The 17443-nt window shown below is 30.6% G+C and overlaps 2 protein-coding genes across 2 annotated transcripts; both read left to right on the top strand.

Moving 5' to 3' along the window:
- The first annotated feature begins 64 nt into the window (after positions 1-64).
- On the top strand, positions 65-2367 carry LOC113856175 (tetraspanin-2-like). Its single transcript, XM_027487893.1, has 2 exons — positions 65-631; positions 1859-2367. Exons 1-2 carry the CDS (start codon positions 134-136, stop codon positions 2168-2170), a joined length of 810 nt encoding a protein of 269 aa, XP_027343694.1. The 5' UTR covers positions 65-133; the 3' UTR covers positions 2171-2367.
- Positions 2368-11571: 9204 nt separating this feature from the next.
- On the top strand, positions 11572-12524 carry LOC113855392 (cytidine deaminase 1-like). Its single transcript, XM_027487019.1, has one exon. The coding sequence runs from the start codon at positions 11600-11602 to the stop codon at positions 12506-12508; it is 909 nt and encodes a 302-aa protein (XP_027342820.1). The 5' UTR covers positions 11572-11599; the 3' UTR covers positions 12509-12524.
- Positions 12525-17443: the final 4919 nt, after the last annotated feature.

Raw genomic sequence — 17443 nt, 5'->3', positions numbered from 1 at the left:
TAAATCCAAACACAGTAACAGTTGAAAGAATAAATTTGCAATTTGCATCGGATAAGTGAGGTTAGAGAGAGGGTGGAAACATCGACATCTTCTTCTCTCATTCACACTCACACTCACACAAGAACCAAAAGCAATGGGTGTAAGCAACAACATAACCGCAGTGCTGAACTTCATAGCCATCCTCGCTTCAATTCCCATCATAGCCTCTGGCATTTGGCTGGCATCAAAACCAGACAACGAGTGCATAGCCAACTTCCGCTGGCCAATCGTCATCATCGGCATCCTCATCCTCCTCGTATCACTGGCTGGCTTTGTCGGTGCTTACTGGAACAAACAGGGTCTCTTGGCCCTTTACCTCTTCTCTATGGCACTCCTCATCGCTCTCCTCCTCATCCTCCTCGTCTTCGCTTTCGTCGTCACAAGACCCGACGGAAGCTACTATGTTCCCGGAAGAGCCTACAAGGAGTACCGCCTCGACGGCTTCTCTTCCTGGTTGAGAAACCACGTCACCGGTTCCGGTAGTTGGCAGAAGATAAGGCCCTGCTTGGCTGCTTCTGATGTCTGCATTAAACTCAACCAGAATTACATCACTGCCGATCAATTCTTCAACTCTCATATCTCTCCCTTACAGGTACACACCTCCTCTGTTCCCCTTCTTTTTGGTTGTTTTACCTCTGCTTCTGGGGAACAAGCAAGATGTCATTAAATTATTGTTTCCGAAAAGAATTTTATTTTTAAAGGCATTTTTATTCCTTAATTGTCTTTGCTCACACCCACATCACATGACTCCATGTTATGTGTTTAACATTCAACAACGCTTTTAATTGATACTTGAATTTTAGATTTTTGTTTTTTTGGGTACGAAAAATGGAATATTCGAGGGTCTTGAATTAGAAAAGGAAAAAGGGTTGTTTGAACCTGGTATCATCGTACAGTGGATCTACAAGCTTTGATTTCATGGATTTTTATTAAATTGTTTGAATCTTCCATATATGTGCGTGGTTCTGATAAAAGTGGGATTCCTTGAGAGTGAGGTTGGTACTAACAGTGTCAATGAAGCTGATAACCTTCTTACTCTTCCAGTGGACTATGTCCCCTGTGTTAGTTGTGAAGCCACTCGATTATGACGGTAGTTGGGAAAGGATGATGCCCGTGACTTTTTAAATGGGACCAATAGATCGAGTATGTTGAAATTCTGCACTATTCTATAGTATTCATATATATAAAGCATGCATTAGGTAAATAAAATCTGTTTGTGGGATAAATTTGTCAAAACAATTATTATGATTTATTGTTGGTAATAAGCTTGTTGTCACATCATGTATAAACTTTCCAGCCTAGTGTTCCGTCTTATTCTTAACTCCATCCACAACATAGGTCGTGGATTAAATTTGAGGTTAGCAACACAACACTGAACAGGCACCCCCACGCCATAGTCTGACCTACCGGCAACGTACTCTGGTCCATGTAATCTACCTGCCTAGTCCCTTTTAAATAAATTTCAATGTACTAAAAATCAGCATGGCTTGATAATGCATCATTAATAGAAGACATTAGACACATGGATAACCACACATTAGTGCTGTGTGGGGCCTTTTCGATCATCTATGGCTAGAATGATTGAGCCCTGGAAAGGTCTATGCTGCTGAAATTTTGAAATAGCTATTGATTGATTCACATGTAGAGAAATTATGCTCACTTAGACCATATAAAATTAATCAGCATTATTGTTGCACAAGAAGATAAAAAGTTATATTATATGGTTTGATAGTTGTTTGCCCTCTCTTTTCTGTATTAGACTATTATTAATTTAAATAATAATAAGAAGAAGAAAATAAATATTTTTCAAATACTGCAGTCAGGATGTTGCAAACCTCCCACTGTTTGCGGATACAATTATGTGAGCCCGATATTGTGGACAAACCCTGTGAATCCAATGGGTGATCCAGATTGCCAATTGTGGAACAATGACCAGAGTCAGCTATGCTATAGCTGCAATGCTTGCAAGGCTGGTTTACTTGGGAACCTCAGAAAAGAATGGAGGAAAGCAAATATCATTCTTATTGTAGCTGTGGTGGTTCTTATATGGGTCTATATCATTGCTTGTAGCGCCTTCAGGAATGCCCAAACAGAAGACCTCTTCAACCGTTACAAACAGGGTTGGGTTTGATCTTTGTTCCCTCCCAGCACTTTCAAGTTTTTAAGATCCTTCTTTCTCGTCCCTGTTAGAGTATCTTCTTTAGTGTATATATTCCTTTTTCTGTTTTCTTTCTTGGCGTTATTGGAAGTAATGCGAGACAAATAATTTGATACCAGTCTCATTGCTCAGGGAAACCTGAGAGTAGAATATTCCAATTACCTTTCCTCTCAGCGAGCCATTACATTAATTCTATATTCGTTTGTTATTGCGTTTTTCTTTTAAAAAAATATTGGTACATCATGCAGCAATCCACAATCTTAACCTACATGCATTCACACTTTCAAGTTTTTTAATACTTAATTTGGTAAATGACAAAACTAAATGGGGCACCGACACCACCCATTGTAAAGAAATGAGTGCTTCTGAATTTTGATGGCCCGAGATCTCTCATCGAAGGACGCATAAATATATCTACTATTGTAAGTAGTAGTAGTTTTCTTTGCATGATTGCTAGTACAATACAGCTTTATTTGTATCTTTTAGTATTTCCATTAAGTGAAACGAAAGAACATAAGAGGACAAAAAAGACTTATTTAAAATTGTAAATGTGTAATGACTTCTTTAAATTTTATACAGAACCTTCAATAAGATTATTTTGAAATGGAAAGAAATTTAGTTTATATAAATTCAACAGTTTTCGTCGTCTTCATCTCTGCTATACAAGAGTGCACGATGAATGAATTTTGAAGACTTCCATGAAATTCTGAAACGCTGCCGAACATGTAGAGATTAGAGGAAATGGAGATCACCCTTATAGTACGTAAATAACTCATTTTTCAAATATATTTAAATATAAAAAATTAAAAAAAACAAAGAGCCTCATATGCAACATGCACGTGAAATAATACCTAGATAGCACTTTTATTTACTTCTCTTCCCTTTAAAAGGACTCCAAGACTACTCCAATGTTTTGTTTGGATTCAAGGGTGAAATAGAGAAGAATAAAATTTAAATGAAATATAATGTTTGGATAAATTAAAATGTAGAAGAAAATAGTACACTTAAAAGATTAATTTATCTTACAAAACTCTTGGGATCCACTGCAGTGACGAGGAATGATCGATGGTTGCTAGAGTTAAAATTCTACAAAATAATAACTTTCGTCAAAGGCGTCCAATCCAAGCTAATTTGCTCTAGGAAAACAATACTCTTCTATAAGAGTGTCTACGGTTCAATTTCATTTGGTTTCTAGAGAGCCAAAAATTAAAACAATAATCAAAATGAACCAGTTCGGTGTTACAAATCTTTCTTCTCAGACTTGAATTTTATGAAGAAATTTGTGAGGATAAAGAATGTAAAAGTATCTGTATTGTTAAGACAGAACAGAGCCCAGCCCAACACAAATGAAGTAATGGTAGGCTTTAAAAAACCACCAAATATAAGGGAGCCAACAAAACCATAAAAACACTACCAAATAATATATCTTCACCATTAATTATGACCAAACAAACACCCTTCCAGATTTAGAGACACCCACCTATACAGCAGTATCTTCACTCTATTGTACTCGTTAACACGTCTTCGTTGACCAAACTCTCCTGTACTTCGTGTCTTAATTGGAAATTATATTTTGACACTCAAGTAAGAAGTGTGATTTGGGGGGGGGGGGGGGGGGGGGGGAATGAGAAAAACAATAAATAAATAATTTAATAGACAACATAACGTAAAAAAGAAAAAATGTGCATAAATTAATCAAATATAAAAAAATATTCTAAAAATATTATTACTGTAATTAACTTTTCATGAATACTAATGTCTAGTTGGGACTCGTAGTAAAATATATTTCCAGCCCTACACGCACATCTTTCGTCATGTGATGATGACAATGACGAAAAAGAAATATAACTAATCACAAAACCAAGCTTCTATTCCAAGGAAGAAATGGAAGAAAATTGTGATAATAATAATGTCAAAGACCACTAGTTATGAAATGTGTGTGATGTTATGTTCGAGGAAACTCAAAGTCCATGGGAAACCAATTTTAGTTTGCACTATGGGAAATTTACAGGACCTTAGCAAAAAATTGACTTCAGGCTAGGGGTATTCATGGATTGAATTTTTAAAAAACCAATCTAAATTCATTTATAATCTAATTATATAGATTGAATTATAAACCAATCTATTTTAATTTTTTTAAAACCGGTTTAAATTTGGTTTTAAAATTTGAATTTGGTTTAAAACCAGTTTTAAACTATTTTACATATATTAAAAATATACTATAATTTTTTTATATTATTATTATATTAAAACATATTTAAATTTTATAATAAATAAAATAACATTATGTTTATATATATATATATATATATATTTGTTAAACATCAATATTTATTAAAAATAAAATATAAATACAATAGGTACTTTAATCTATTACATTTCTAAAAAAAATTAACAATACATGTCAAAAAAATATTCACGTATATTTTAATTTATTAATAATATTTTTAATATTTTATTAAAGTAATAAATAGTTAGATATATTCTAGTTTTTATCATCTATTCATCATACAAATTAATTATATAAATTAAATTTTAAACTATTTTATTTTATTTTATTTTTTTAATTAGTTCAAAAATAATTTTAAATTTTAAATTTAATTTTTATTGAAACTAGTTTTAAATTTAATTTTTAACGTAAAACTGATTTTCAATACATTTATAAATTTTATTTTTAAGATAAAACTAATTTGTTATATAAAACATTGTATTAAATCAGTACATTTCAAAAAAATTTGAACAATATTTATCAATATATTATATTTTATAGAAGTGTATAAAATATTTATTATTATTTTTAATTTATTTTTAATAAATAAAGTTTATAGTGAAAGTTTAAATTAAAACCTATAAAAATAAAAATTAATAATATAAATAATAATAAAATTATTATAATATTTTAAAAATTAAAAAGTAAACATAAATATAAAAAAAGTAGTATTTAAAAATATTTTTTATATTTTAATATCTTTAATTATTTTGAATATTTTAATTTTAATTATAAGAATTAATAAAAAAAATATTAGTGGTAAAATATAGTTATAATAAAATTTTGTAAACTAATATAACACAGAAATTTAATAAATAAATATATAACGTAATAGTTTTATACATATACATATAGATTTGGATAACTAAAAAAAAATCTAGTTTTAGAAAATGGATTTGGATACTAAACCAGTTATATAAATATAGTTAATAAAAAAACCAGTTTAATATGAATCTAGATTTTTAAAACTAATTTAATATTAGTTATAGATTGGATTTGTAAAATCAGATTTTTTGAACACCCCTACTTTAGGCAACATAGCTAGCGAAGCTGATTAACACAACAATTAAAAACATACATAAATATGAAGAGTAGTTTCATTAATCTTTCAACCTTCCAATTTTAAAGTGGACAAAATTTATCTGCAATTTTTTAAATGTTTTATGTTATTTTTAATCAAAATTAAAATTAAAGAAATAAGAAAGTTAAAAAAAAAAAAAACCTCCATTCAATTGTTATTATATTAATCTAAAAAAATTAGCTTACAAAATAAAATGTTTTACAAATCTTAAACATCATCATATGATTGTTTAAATTATTAAAAGTTCTAAAATGTCATCTATTTGTATTTACGAAAGACCAAATTTAGGTTAAAAGTTTCAAACATGACTAATCAGTTTTAGAATATGAAACTTAGAATGGAATATCATGATTTGTGAATATAACTATTTTATTATTATACTAAAAAATTCGTACTAACCTTTAAATTTTGATATACAATGCTGAGTCGCTAACAAAATAATTAAGTTTCTTTAAAAAAATTGCAGTATAGAGCTCAATCTAAGTTGATTCATAGAGACACATTTTCTATTAAATTTAATTTTAGATTTTTTAAAGAATGAAAATAAGGTTTGGACATAACACCTTAATTAATTTCAAAATAATCATTTTTAAATAAATTATATTTTTGCAAATTAGAAAGAAGATAATAATGAAATTTCCTTTCAAATAACTTCAAATACATCGTTTCAATAAAGTATTTCAAAATATAAAATGAGTTACAAGTTTGAAATCAAACTAAATGCTACAAGACCTATCTAGTACACCACAAGTTTTAAAATGATTTTCTAAGTCCTATAGTAGTATCATTCATTCCTTCACTGAGCTTGATGCTGATAGTCTTAGTCACCTGAAAAATAAATGTAAGGATAAGTCCTCTACACTATTACACACACAAACATTGAGACTTACCTTGTCTATTTCATAACAGTTCCTAATATAACAAAATTACACTTTAAATGAGCATCAATTTATTCTTTCTAATAACATACACTCATATTTGCACATCAATTCATACACAAGTGTGCTCACTGCACCTTCAATCATTCCACACATCCACATGCGCTTACTACACGTTAGTCACGCTCAATGTGACACTGTGATCACAGTTTCCTAACGTCTTCAACCTCAAAGACTTATTCAGTTTCATACCATAGATGCTCGTCGGTTAGCCCCCGCTTCATGGATACAACGTGTGCAGTCACGGGCCCCTTAGTAAAAATATTGTTCAGAGGCCGAGTTAGGAGAAGATTGTGTAGCCTGTGGTGCACCCACACTTACCATTAGTGTTATCATCACCCTCTTTTTCTCAGAATATTTCTATTGTCTCCATTTTGTACACCCCAAGTGTATTGCTGTAACCATTCATAGTTTCAACCAATTTCAAACATGTCTCAATCACAATCAACAAGTCTTTCACACATATTCTACCACATTTTTATCACACACATTCACTCCTCAATGTCAATCACGCTATACTCCACACAATATTTTCATCACAACCTATTGTAATCAAATCATTTTCATCAAAACACACATCTTTCTACGTTCTATATCAATCACATTCCAATACATAACAATACAAACGAATTCTAACACCAAAAGATAGGGTAGAGTCCCTTTTACCTCAGAATGAAGACCTACTACAAAATCGATGGTAGAACTGCTCCCTATACAGATTTTCTTCCTAAATACTTGGAAAACATCATAAGAAACCAAGGAGAATGAAGAGAGGGTGAAAACAAAAACCCTAACTCATAAAATTTATCTCCAAACACCCAAAACATTATCACAATCTTCAATTTAGGGTACAAACGGTCTTAGAGGAAATTTAATCAGTGAAATAGGGTGAATTGTTGAAAGAATCGAAAGAGAGTTTAAGGGAAAGAGTGAGAAATGTGTTTCCTGAACCCTAAACCCCTCCAATATCCCAAGAGTTGCGATATTCTTGTTACAACGAGACATCTCTCATTACAACGAGACCCCTTCTCGCTACATGAAAATATTAGACAAAATTGCTCTTTGTTTTCTGCATAATCTCGCTACAATGAGATCCTCTCACTACAGCGAGACTATACCTAGAAAACTACCCCTTCATCACCTGCACCCTTCTCGCTACAGCGAGAGACACACGAGTTTGCCTAGGACCTTATCGCTACAGCGAGAATCCTCTCGCTTTAGCGAGAATGGCCCTACAACACAACTTCAGCCTATATTTTCAACCAATTCAGTCCAACCATAAGTCAACATTCACATTTTAAATCACTACACACATACATACTTATATGTTTATATATATATATATATATATATATATATACACAGACACATACACACACACATTCACATTATCACATAAATCAAAACGTACATTCAAATAACAATCTACGTACTTATATTAATAATCAAAACGGGTTACAAAACTTGGACCATTACATTAGGAGTTTGAAAATTTTGAATTAATTAAATCAAGATTACGAATGAAATTAAATTCAGTAAAAATAAATTAAGAAATATCAATCCACATAACCTTAAATGCATGTAATTTCAATTATCACAGTATTAATTTGAGTTTGAACAATTACTCAATTCAATTATTAATTCAATCAAATAACCTAATTAAACTAGATAACAAATTAAATCAAATTATCATTTAACCTAATTTAAATTAATTATCAAATTAGAATATCAATCAAATCTTAATTTGAATTCTAACCACATAAAAATTAATTACGATCGCAATATACAAATTTGAGACAAGAGAAAAAGAGAATAAATTTAGAGCAATTTGGCCCAAAACTCAAATTGAATTGACATTATCTGAATTCCGTGGATTAAACGGGAAGTTTAGCCTTCCATCGAAGCACTTAACCTAAGCGAGAATGAGAGAATTTGAGAGAAAGTAAAAATAATGATTCTTATTAACAGGAAAATCTAAAAAACTCAAAGTGTCTAATCGCACATCCTAATTCGGAACCTTATTAGTCTATTTATAGGTTATAATTAGGGTAAATTAAGTGACCAAAATTTAGGCCTCAATAATATCTAAAATCTCAAGTACAATTATAAATCCAGCGATCTATATATATATTTTGAAGTTCTTGATGTGTAGGATCCAATGCAACTATAATCAGCTAAAAACGATATTTATATAAAAGTTATGACCAAAAAAGTTGTCAGAGGTCAGAATAACAAAAAATATAAAATTAAAATATTTATTTGCAACAAACTTAATTTATTCAAATAACTAAAAAATAATAAAAACACTAAAAATAAAGTATATAAAAAAATGTTTATAAATCAAAATAAAACTATAAATATAAATTTAAAATATATTACATCAAACTCCAACTTACACCAACCCTTGACAATTAAGATATTAATTATTAAGTTCATGAATCATTTTGGACTATCCTAAGTATATGATAAAGTGGACCAAATACGTCTACGATCATGGATTACTTATTTTATTATTACTATTATTCATATTCAAATGTTAACTGTAGTCTTAAAGATAAAAATTTGAAAGCAAAATTTTATTAAAAATAATATTAACATACCTTAAAATTAGTTTAAGAGATAAATTAATGATATTTTAAATAAAAATATATTTATATTTTAAATTTCAATTAGTATTTTAACATTTGACAATTTTTCCTTAAGTTAACGTATATCTCTTGTAGAGGTGATTCATTTCTGTTTTTTCAGATTTTTGAGGGAAGAAAATGATATTTTATTTCAGGACAGGAAAGCTATTGAGTTCCAAAAGCATTTATAAATAACTTACATTTACTTTATTAAATATATATATATTATAGACATGAAAATAGATTTCAGATTAAGTTGTTTTTTTTTTACATAATTTTTAGATTGAGTTTGTATTCATATGAAGTTTATTTTTTCAGATTATGCGATTTCATCTTCTGAATGTCTAAAATTCCCAAAAGAAATAAAAATAATCACCTTTTATTACCGTGAACTTCTACGGCAATATTGAATATTAGGTAGGTAATAGTCTTCGACTCTTTGTTTTTATTATGGGTAATTAATTAGTAATATTTTGTATTCATTCAAACTGTAAGATCTACGAAATATCGCTTGATGTGTATCTATCTGAAAGAAGATTCACGTCGAAGGACTTATTGAATAGTCGTAACTAGAAAATTTTGTATGGTTTAGACAAATGCAATAATCCTCTAAACTGAGTCTTTGTTGGTCTCTTAATTTAACATATCAATATCGCCCTATTTAATAAGATTGAATGTGTCACCTCCTTAGTAGAACTCTTGATATTCTCTTTATTGGACAATGCTTAATGTGCATGTGCTAATGTAAAATAAAAATTATACTATTTTTTATTCAATGATAAAAAAAATAATTGTTAATGTCCAGTGCATGTACTAAGATATACTTTTAGATAAAGTCGTACTATCAATCAGGGGAACTTTAAAAATATTAATCTTGTCCAAATAGCTTTATTGGGATTAACGTTTGATTCCATCGTGTAAGTACATGAATACTTCCTCTAAGATTTCTTCAATTACTATACGAAATATATGTCAACTCCACTTAATTAAATTCAAAAAACTTTTAAAATATCAAATGATATTTTAGTACATCACAAACATAAATAATTTGTTTTTATCTTTTAACTCGTTGAACTGTACACCAAATGCATACGATAAAAACATTATTAGTACATTGAATTTTATCCATTTTAACTTTGAAAATTGATTTTAAATTTATAAAATTTTAATATAATAAATATTTTATAAAATAATATTAACTTAATAAATTAAAATTGTCTTTAAAAACCGAAGGTGTTAACATTTTCTTGAATACTATATTAATCGTAAGTTTATTCGGATAATCACCTGTTCCTGTCGTTTTCATGAGCACTTCCTCTAAGATTTCTTTACAGCTTTTAACTCAACACATGGAATGAGTGGAAGCTCCACTCAACCGAGTCAACAGTGAGTTAAATGCATGTGGTAAACGCATTGGAGTGGCACGTCCTTCGTCAACATCACAATATATAGTTTTTTAATTCAAAGGGAGATTCACAGTAGATGTCGTAAAGAAGGACAAAAAAACAAATAAAAAAATAGAAAAATGAGAAAATTATATCAAATTTGTGTACTCAGAATTCGCATTATGCATAGTATAACATATTTTCATAATCTCTCATTTTTAATTTACAATATGACAATCATATTAATTGTCAAAAATATTTGAATCACAACCACTATTAATTTTTTTAATAATGCACCAATATATATTTAAGCTCTGATGCACCAATGTGATTTTAATATAAAATTTTCTATTAAAATCATTTTAATATTATAATTAATATTTTCATTTTTCCATTGTTAAACAGCAATAAGAAATAATCGCTACAAACGAGAAAGTTGTTTGCATTATTTGATAGTCGGATCATAAACCATTTAATATTATTAATTAATGATATCTCATCAATATTGTTCAATCAAACAGGCTAGGAACAAAATTATTGTAGGATATCATAAAAGAATAATAAATATTACGCATAGTAATGAAAAAATACGATAAAATCCACATTAAAATTATTTGAATGCAATAAATGACGATAAAAAATCAAGAAATAAAAATGTAAAAAAAAATGGTCAAAATCAAACCCAAAGACGATCATATTCCTATATGAGAATTAACAATCAATGAAATGAGAATTGAAAACCAATAAAAAGAATTATCTAGTTTAAATTTATTATAAATTTTGATTGTTTTTTCTATTTCTAAACTTGTGTTATTTTTAAAATTTAGGACCTAAATGTGTTTACATTTTTTTTGGGTCTCTCAATGGTGATTGGTATCCCCATTTAATAATCATAATATTTGGCATATTTATTTGATGCGAGGGGTGTGTGTAACCTCTCCTTGTCGGTAGCAAAAGGATCGGAATCGCACAATCATTATAATTGATTGATGAATGAATGAATGAATGAATGAATGAATGAATGAGATGAGATCCAGTGATCCACCACCCTCCTTCTATAAATAAAGCCAACAACCACTCTTCAATCTTCACTCTCATAAAAATGGATCCACCCAGATTCGTAATAGAAGCATCCTCGGCCCAATCCATGGCCCAATCCTCCGCCCTCACCCTCCCCCAACTCCTCCCCACCCTCGTCCCCGCCGCCCAATCCCTCGCCCGCCCCCCAATCTCCAACTTTGCCGTCGCCGCCGTCGGACTCGGCTCCTCCGGCCGCATCTTCGTCGGCGTCAACCTGGAGTTCCCAGGCCTCCCTCTCCACCACGCCGTCCACGCCGAACAATTCCTCCTCACCAACCTCTCCCTCAATGCGGAACCCCACCTACTCTCCCTCGCCGTCTCCGCCGCTCCCTGCGGCCACTGCCGGCAATTCCTCCAAGAACTCCGCTCTGCCAACGACACGCAACTTCTCATTACATCCGAACCCACACAACAATTCACTCCTCTCTCTCACTTCCTCCCCCACCCATTCAGACCCCACGACCTTCTCCCCCTTCACTCTCCACTCCTCTTGGAACCCCATCACAACGCTTTAACGCTTCATCCCCATTCCCCGTCCAATAATATTAACGCCGTTTCTTCCAACGGCCACGTGGCAACTCACAAGCTCAAGATTGCGGCTCTTGAAGCCGCTAACGAATCCCACGCGCCATACAGTGGGTCCCCCTCTGGCGTGGCTTTGGAAGATCGCCGTGGCAACATCTACAAAGGGTCTTACGTGGAATCGGCGGCGTTTAACCCAAGCTTGGGACCCGTGCAGGCGGCGCTGGTGGCGTTTGTTGCCGGCGGCGGAGGGGACTACGAAGAGATTGTGTGTGCAGTGTTGGTGGAGAAGGAAGGTGCTGTCGTTAAACAGGAACACACTGCGAGGTTGTTGCTTCAATCCATTTCGCCCAATTGCCCCTTCACCACGTTCCTTTCCTCCTCTCTCTCTCACCCTTCGCTACCCTAAATCTGATGGTCATGCCATGGATATGTCGACTCATGAATCATATCATGGATGCTCTTTTGTGGTTCCAAATTTCCAATATTATAATCAAACTGTTTAATCCTCGTCTACGTCTTTATCCGACTAATATATATATATATATGTTTTCAAGTGTTTTTTAGTTCAAATCGATCAGATTCACATCTTTGATCTTCTTTTTAGTAATTTTTTTATATAAACGACGAGTACATCTCACATGTGCTGACATATAAGTTCCTAATTATGTCGTATTTTTAACATTGTGGATTACTGTTTTTTTTGTTTTATTGATTCTTCAATCACACTTTTTTAAGCTTTTCTTTGGCAATGAAATATTTAAAACAATTATGCTATTTAAATCATTAAAAATTAATGTTTTTTATAATAAAATTAATATTATGTTTAGTATCATATTATATATATATATATATATTACAAAAGAGTATACGTAAAAATAATATAAATTTATTTCAAACGTAACTCTTCAGGAAATACAACTGTCATTGCGGTCATAACCATAGAAGACTCGCGTAAAGCCAACTCTGATATTCTTTTGTTAGGTTACCTACTTATGTTCATATCAAACTAATTAAACAAAAGAAGTTGCGACTTTGATTTAGCAATTAGTCAAATCAAATGCTTTGCTAAAACAGAATAATTTATAAACATATCAGTATGTGTATATACATGTAAAGAGTGAGAACGAATAATAAGAAAAGTAATAGACGTAATAAGAAAAGAAAAATAGATCATGAGAGATGTTGATATTTTTTTAGAGCATTTATAAATTAAAAATATTTTGCTGATTCCACAAAACAGCGTAGCTGCATATGAGTTACGCAAAAAACAAGGCCAGGGATGAATTTCTTTAATTTAAACCCTTTTAAATGGCACTCTTGCGAAATATTTGATATCAGTGTCATCCTCTCAAAAGCATGCATGGTGTTTTATCCTCTATATGGGGCATCCACGTACGTCTTTGTATTGGGGGCTGGTGGAGTATGATTTAGTAGATCACCCTCTAACATTGGAACCATTTTAAGACCCCTTAAGCTTAATGAAAGAGCGTCAAAACCCCCATGTCATAGAATGAATAATTTCGTAGAAGTTCCCATGGTTCGTTCATTCACATCGAACCCAACTTTTTCTCTTATAAAGTGTACTTCTTTTATGGGCCTACTATGATGGCACAATATATGTGAAAATCAAAGTGGAAAGGTTGTGCATGTTTATCTGCTACCTACAAAATAGTTCTTAACAGGGGGCAGTTTTTTCAATGAACTGCCTACTGCCCCCACCTAAGCCACTTTTAATAGTGCCAAAATTAGCATTGTATGATGCCAAACTTGCTCTTGAATAGGTGAAGGGTCGAGTTTCTTTAACCATGTAATACTTTTACATGTGTGGACGGGCCACAAGAGTTTCAATTAGGACGCAACTGTTAGAATCAGGAAATCACTGTCTTTAGAAAATTACAAAATGCTTTGAATCACCATCAGGCCATTTTAATTCTTATTTTGGCCGCTACAAAGGAAAATCATATTCTCAATTACCCACACGCAGCTGCATTAAAAGTTTGAACCAAGAAAAAAGAATAAAGAATATACACTGAGAGACTAGATTCTAAGACAGAAAATGTTTTATGTACAGCTTTTGGGATGATTTTTTTTAATTATATTTTTAAAATATATCATAAAAAATAACATATATATAATACCATATAATGTCAATTTTTAATTGTCCAAATAAAAAAAATATTATAAAAGAAAAAAAAAACATATATATATAGTCCCTAAAAATTGTGACAAATATGTATCTCGAGGTGGGACAGTTCTGAATGCAACACAGAGACAAGTTAAAGAAAAGGACAAGAGATATATATTTCATTATTTCTTGTAACGTGCCATGCTTCTTCATGACTTCATCCATGGTGAACAGATACTCTGTCTCTATGATTACAGCATGGACCAACACAATCATTAGCCTAACACAGACACCTACTGTCACATTATACGTTACAATGTTACATTGGTGAGGATAGGAGCAACTATATGATGTCCGACAAAAAACTATTATAGCCAACAAATGCTCAAAGTAGGGAAGAGGAAGATCATTCTTGGGAAAAAATAAAAAATAAAAAAACGGATGAGGAATATCTTCAACACATTTTTCTGACTTTTTTAAAAAAAATTCCAAATACACTCTTTATAATTATAATTAAGAGAATTTTTATTCAATAAGTAGTGAACTTAAATTTTTAAATGAGATTCACAAAATTCACCAATATATTTTTTACTAAAATAATGTCAAGTTTAATCCATGCTGAGTATAGAATATTGGCACTGTCACTACAAGAAAAAAAAAGTACGAAGACACTAAATAATGTTAACCAAACATTACTCAAAAAGATATTATTATTCCTTTTATATCTTTTATAAATTTTTATAATAAAAAATAGAAAAAGAGAAAAAAATGTAAAATAAAATAATGATGTAATTAAAAAAATTTAAGTATATTGAAAAAATAATTATTCTTACTCAAATAATATAATATATCAACCTGCCATTTCTGGTTGGTTGACAAGTCTGTACCTTTCTTTAGAATCCAAATGTATGAATTGCTGACCTCTCATTTTTGTGGTACAGAATACAGATTGTGAAATCAACCCTCAAACATGATGTTAAAAGAGAGCAGCTGTAATTTGATTTCATCGTAATAATAGATGATCCTTCTACAAACACGTGATGCACATGTTAAGAGTAGACAAGTACGAGTAAATTAATGTATGATGGTTATCATTTACATAACAGTAATTAAACAATTTGTACCAGCATAAATATAGCAAACATTTTGGTCCATTATATGATAATAAAAAACTTTAATTTTAATCACTATCAATGTATATATGTTTTTGTATTGTATCGTACATTTATATTTGATCAGGTATAAGTATCTTATTACTGTGGCTTAATTAATATTTGACATATGTGTTCTATTAATCTCTATTAATATTAGACCCTGGACCAAAACCTGTGAAAATAGAAAGGACAATGGAGTCCAGAAGCACTAAAATACTAATGAAATGATAGGGTTTTAAAAGCAGTTACTTTCCGTGTAGTATGTCTTTTATCTTATGAAGGTTATGGAATGGCAAATACATATTTATATGGAAATGGAATATGAGTGAGAAAGAAAAAGAGATTGGAAAGGTTCTGATATGGTAAAATTTTGGAGATCCATACAAGCACATCAAATATTAATTGATCCATATAATCAGGAAGATGTTTACAAGGATCATTGCGTAAAAAAACTGTTTTACATAGATATATTTGAAAATAATTAGTGACAGACTCGCATGAAATAGTAATTGATCCATACAAGCAAGAAATCCAAACCCATTCAAATGCGAATATACTACAGTAATCACCCTAGTTTGGGATCTGGATCTTCTGCAATTTTAATGAAAAATGCTCCTTGTAGTATATTTTTATTTAAGCAAATTTTATTTTGTTTAAGCGTATTTAACAAAAAATAATTTTGGCTCAAATAAAAAAAAATTGCTTAAGTGAACTTAGTAAAAAAGTAATTTTTGCTTAATACAAAATTACAAAAAATTTCAAAACTTTATCTTCTTCCTCTATAAATCATAGAAAATTCAAGAAATTTTTGTGCAAAATCATGTGGTCACACTTTATGATCATACAATAAATACTTAAGTGTTTCAAAACATATAATATCACAATTATTTCTCAATCAATTTCTCAAAATTATCATTTCTATAATCTTTATCATTATTCTCAACAATTTAACTTGATTCTAAATTGTTCTACCTCACTAATGTTTAGTTCAAATAGTACACTAGACAATATATTTAGAAATATTTGTACAAGATCATGTAATCACACTTTATAGTCATAATACAAAAATAAGTGTTTTAAACATGTAATAATGCAACTATCTCTCAATCAATTTCTTAAAGTTATCATTCCTATAATTCTTATTACCATTCTCAACAATTTAACTTGATTTCAAGTTATTCTATCTCATTTATGTTTAGCACAAGTAACACACTAGACAATATATTTAAAATATTCAGTGAGATAAATATGTAAGAGTTTTTAATAACTAAGTAGTCATTAGTGAGAAATAAAAATTTCTTGAATTTTTTGGCTTAAATGAAAAATACTTTTTTACTAAATTCACTTAAACGAATTTTTTTTGTTTAAACCAAAATTACTTTTTGTTAAATTCATTTAAGAAAATGCAGGGCGCAATTTCTGCCAAAACTGCAGAGGATCCAAATCTCTTAGTTTGTCATTTTAACAACTGTCGTAATTATTGAGTAATTAATTTAGTTTTTAACACTAAAAATTAAATTGATTAATAATTGTCAAAGTTAGGAATCAGGTTAATTAACTTAATAATTTAAGAATTGAACTAATCAATAATACTAATTCTAAAGACCAAATGGGATGCTAGTTGTGAAAGTTGAGGTGAAATTGACCAATACTATCAATTTCTAAATTGATGTTTTACATTAAACTTCACATAACTTTGGACCTGATTGTACTTAAGAAACATATTGTACGGTAATGACTTTGATAATAACTCTTTATATTCCGTAACAATTCATCAACCTTTCTATGTTAAACCATCTACTCGGCAATCAATGCAATCGAACCTAAGTCATGTCATGCACTTTACGTCCGAGATCTGCATTCCAAGTTATGAAATATTTAACTGAACTAGAAAGTATGTTCTATTGTTCGGTGAGATGCTAAAATTAGAAACAATATTGTTGAACAAATGCCAAAGTTGAACACATGATTCTTAGTCTCACAACTCTCAACCAAGAATGGCTCAACAGCCTTACATGTTGGGAGACAATAACGAGCTTTACACTCATTTTAATTGCTAAAA

Source organism: Abrus precatorius, unplaced genomic scaffold (assembly GCF_003935025.1).
Source record: "Abrus precatorius isolate BTA unplaced genomic scaffold, Abrus_2018 Scaffold11, whole genome shotgun sequence".
Classification (NCBI taxonomy): domain Eukaryota; kingdom Viridiplantae; phylum Streptophyta; class Magnoliopsida; order Fabales; family Fabaceae; genus Abrus; species Abrus precatorius.
This window is presented reverse-complemented; position numbering and strand designations above follow the sequence as displayed.

Coding starts and splice junctions, on each gene's coding strand:
- LOC113856175 (XM_027487893.1), top strand. CDS start 134: ATGGGTGTAAGCAACAACATAACCGCAGTGCTGAACTTCATAGCCATC. Junction 632..1,858: donor CTCATATCTCTCCCTTACAG/GTACACACCTCC, acceptor CAAATACTGCAG/TCAGGATGTTGCAAACCTCC.
- LOC113855392 (XM_027487019.1), top strand. CDS start 11,600: ATGGATCCACCCAGATTCGTAATAGAAGCATCCTCGGCCCAATCCATG.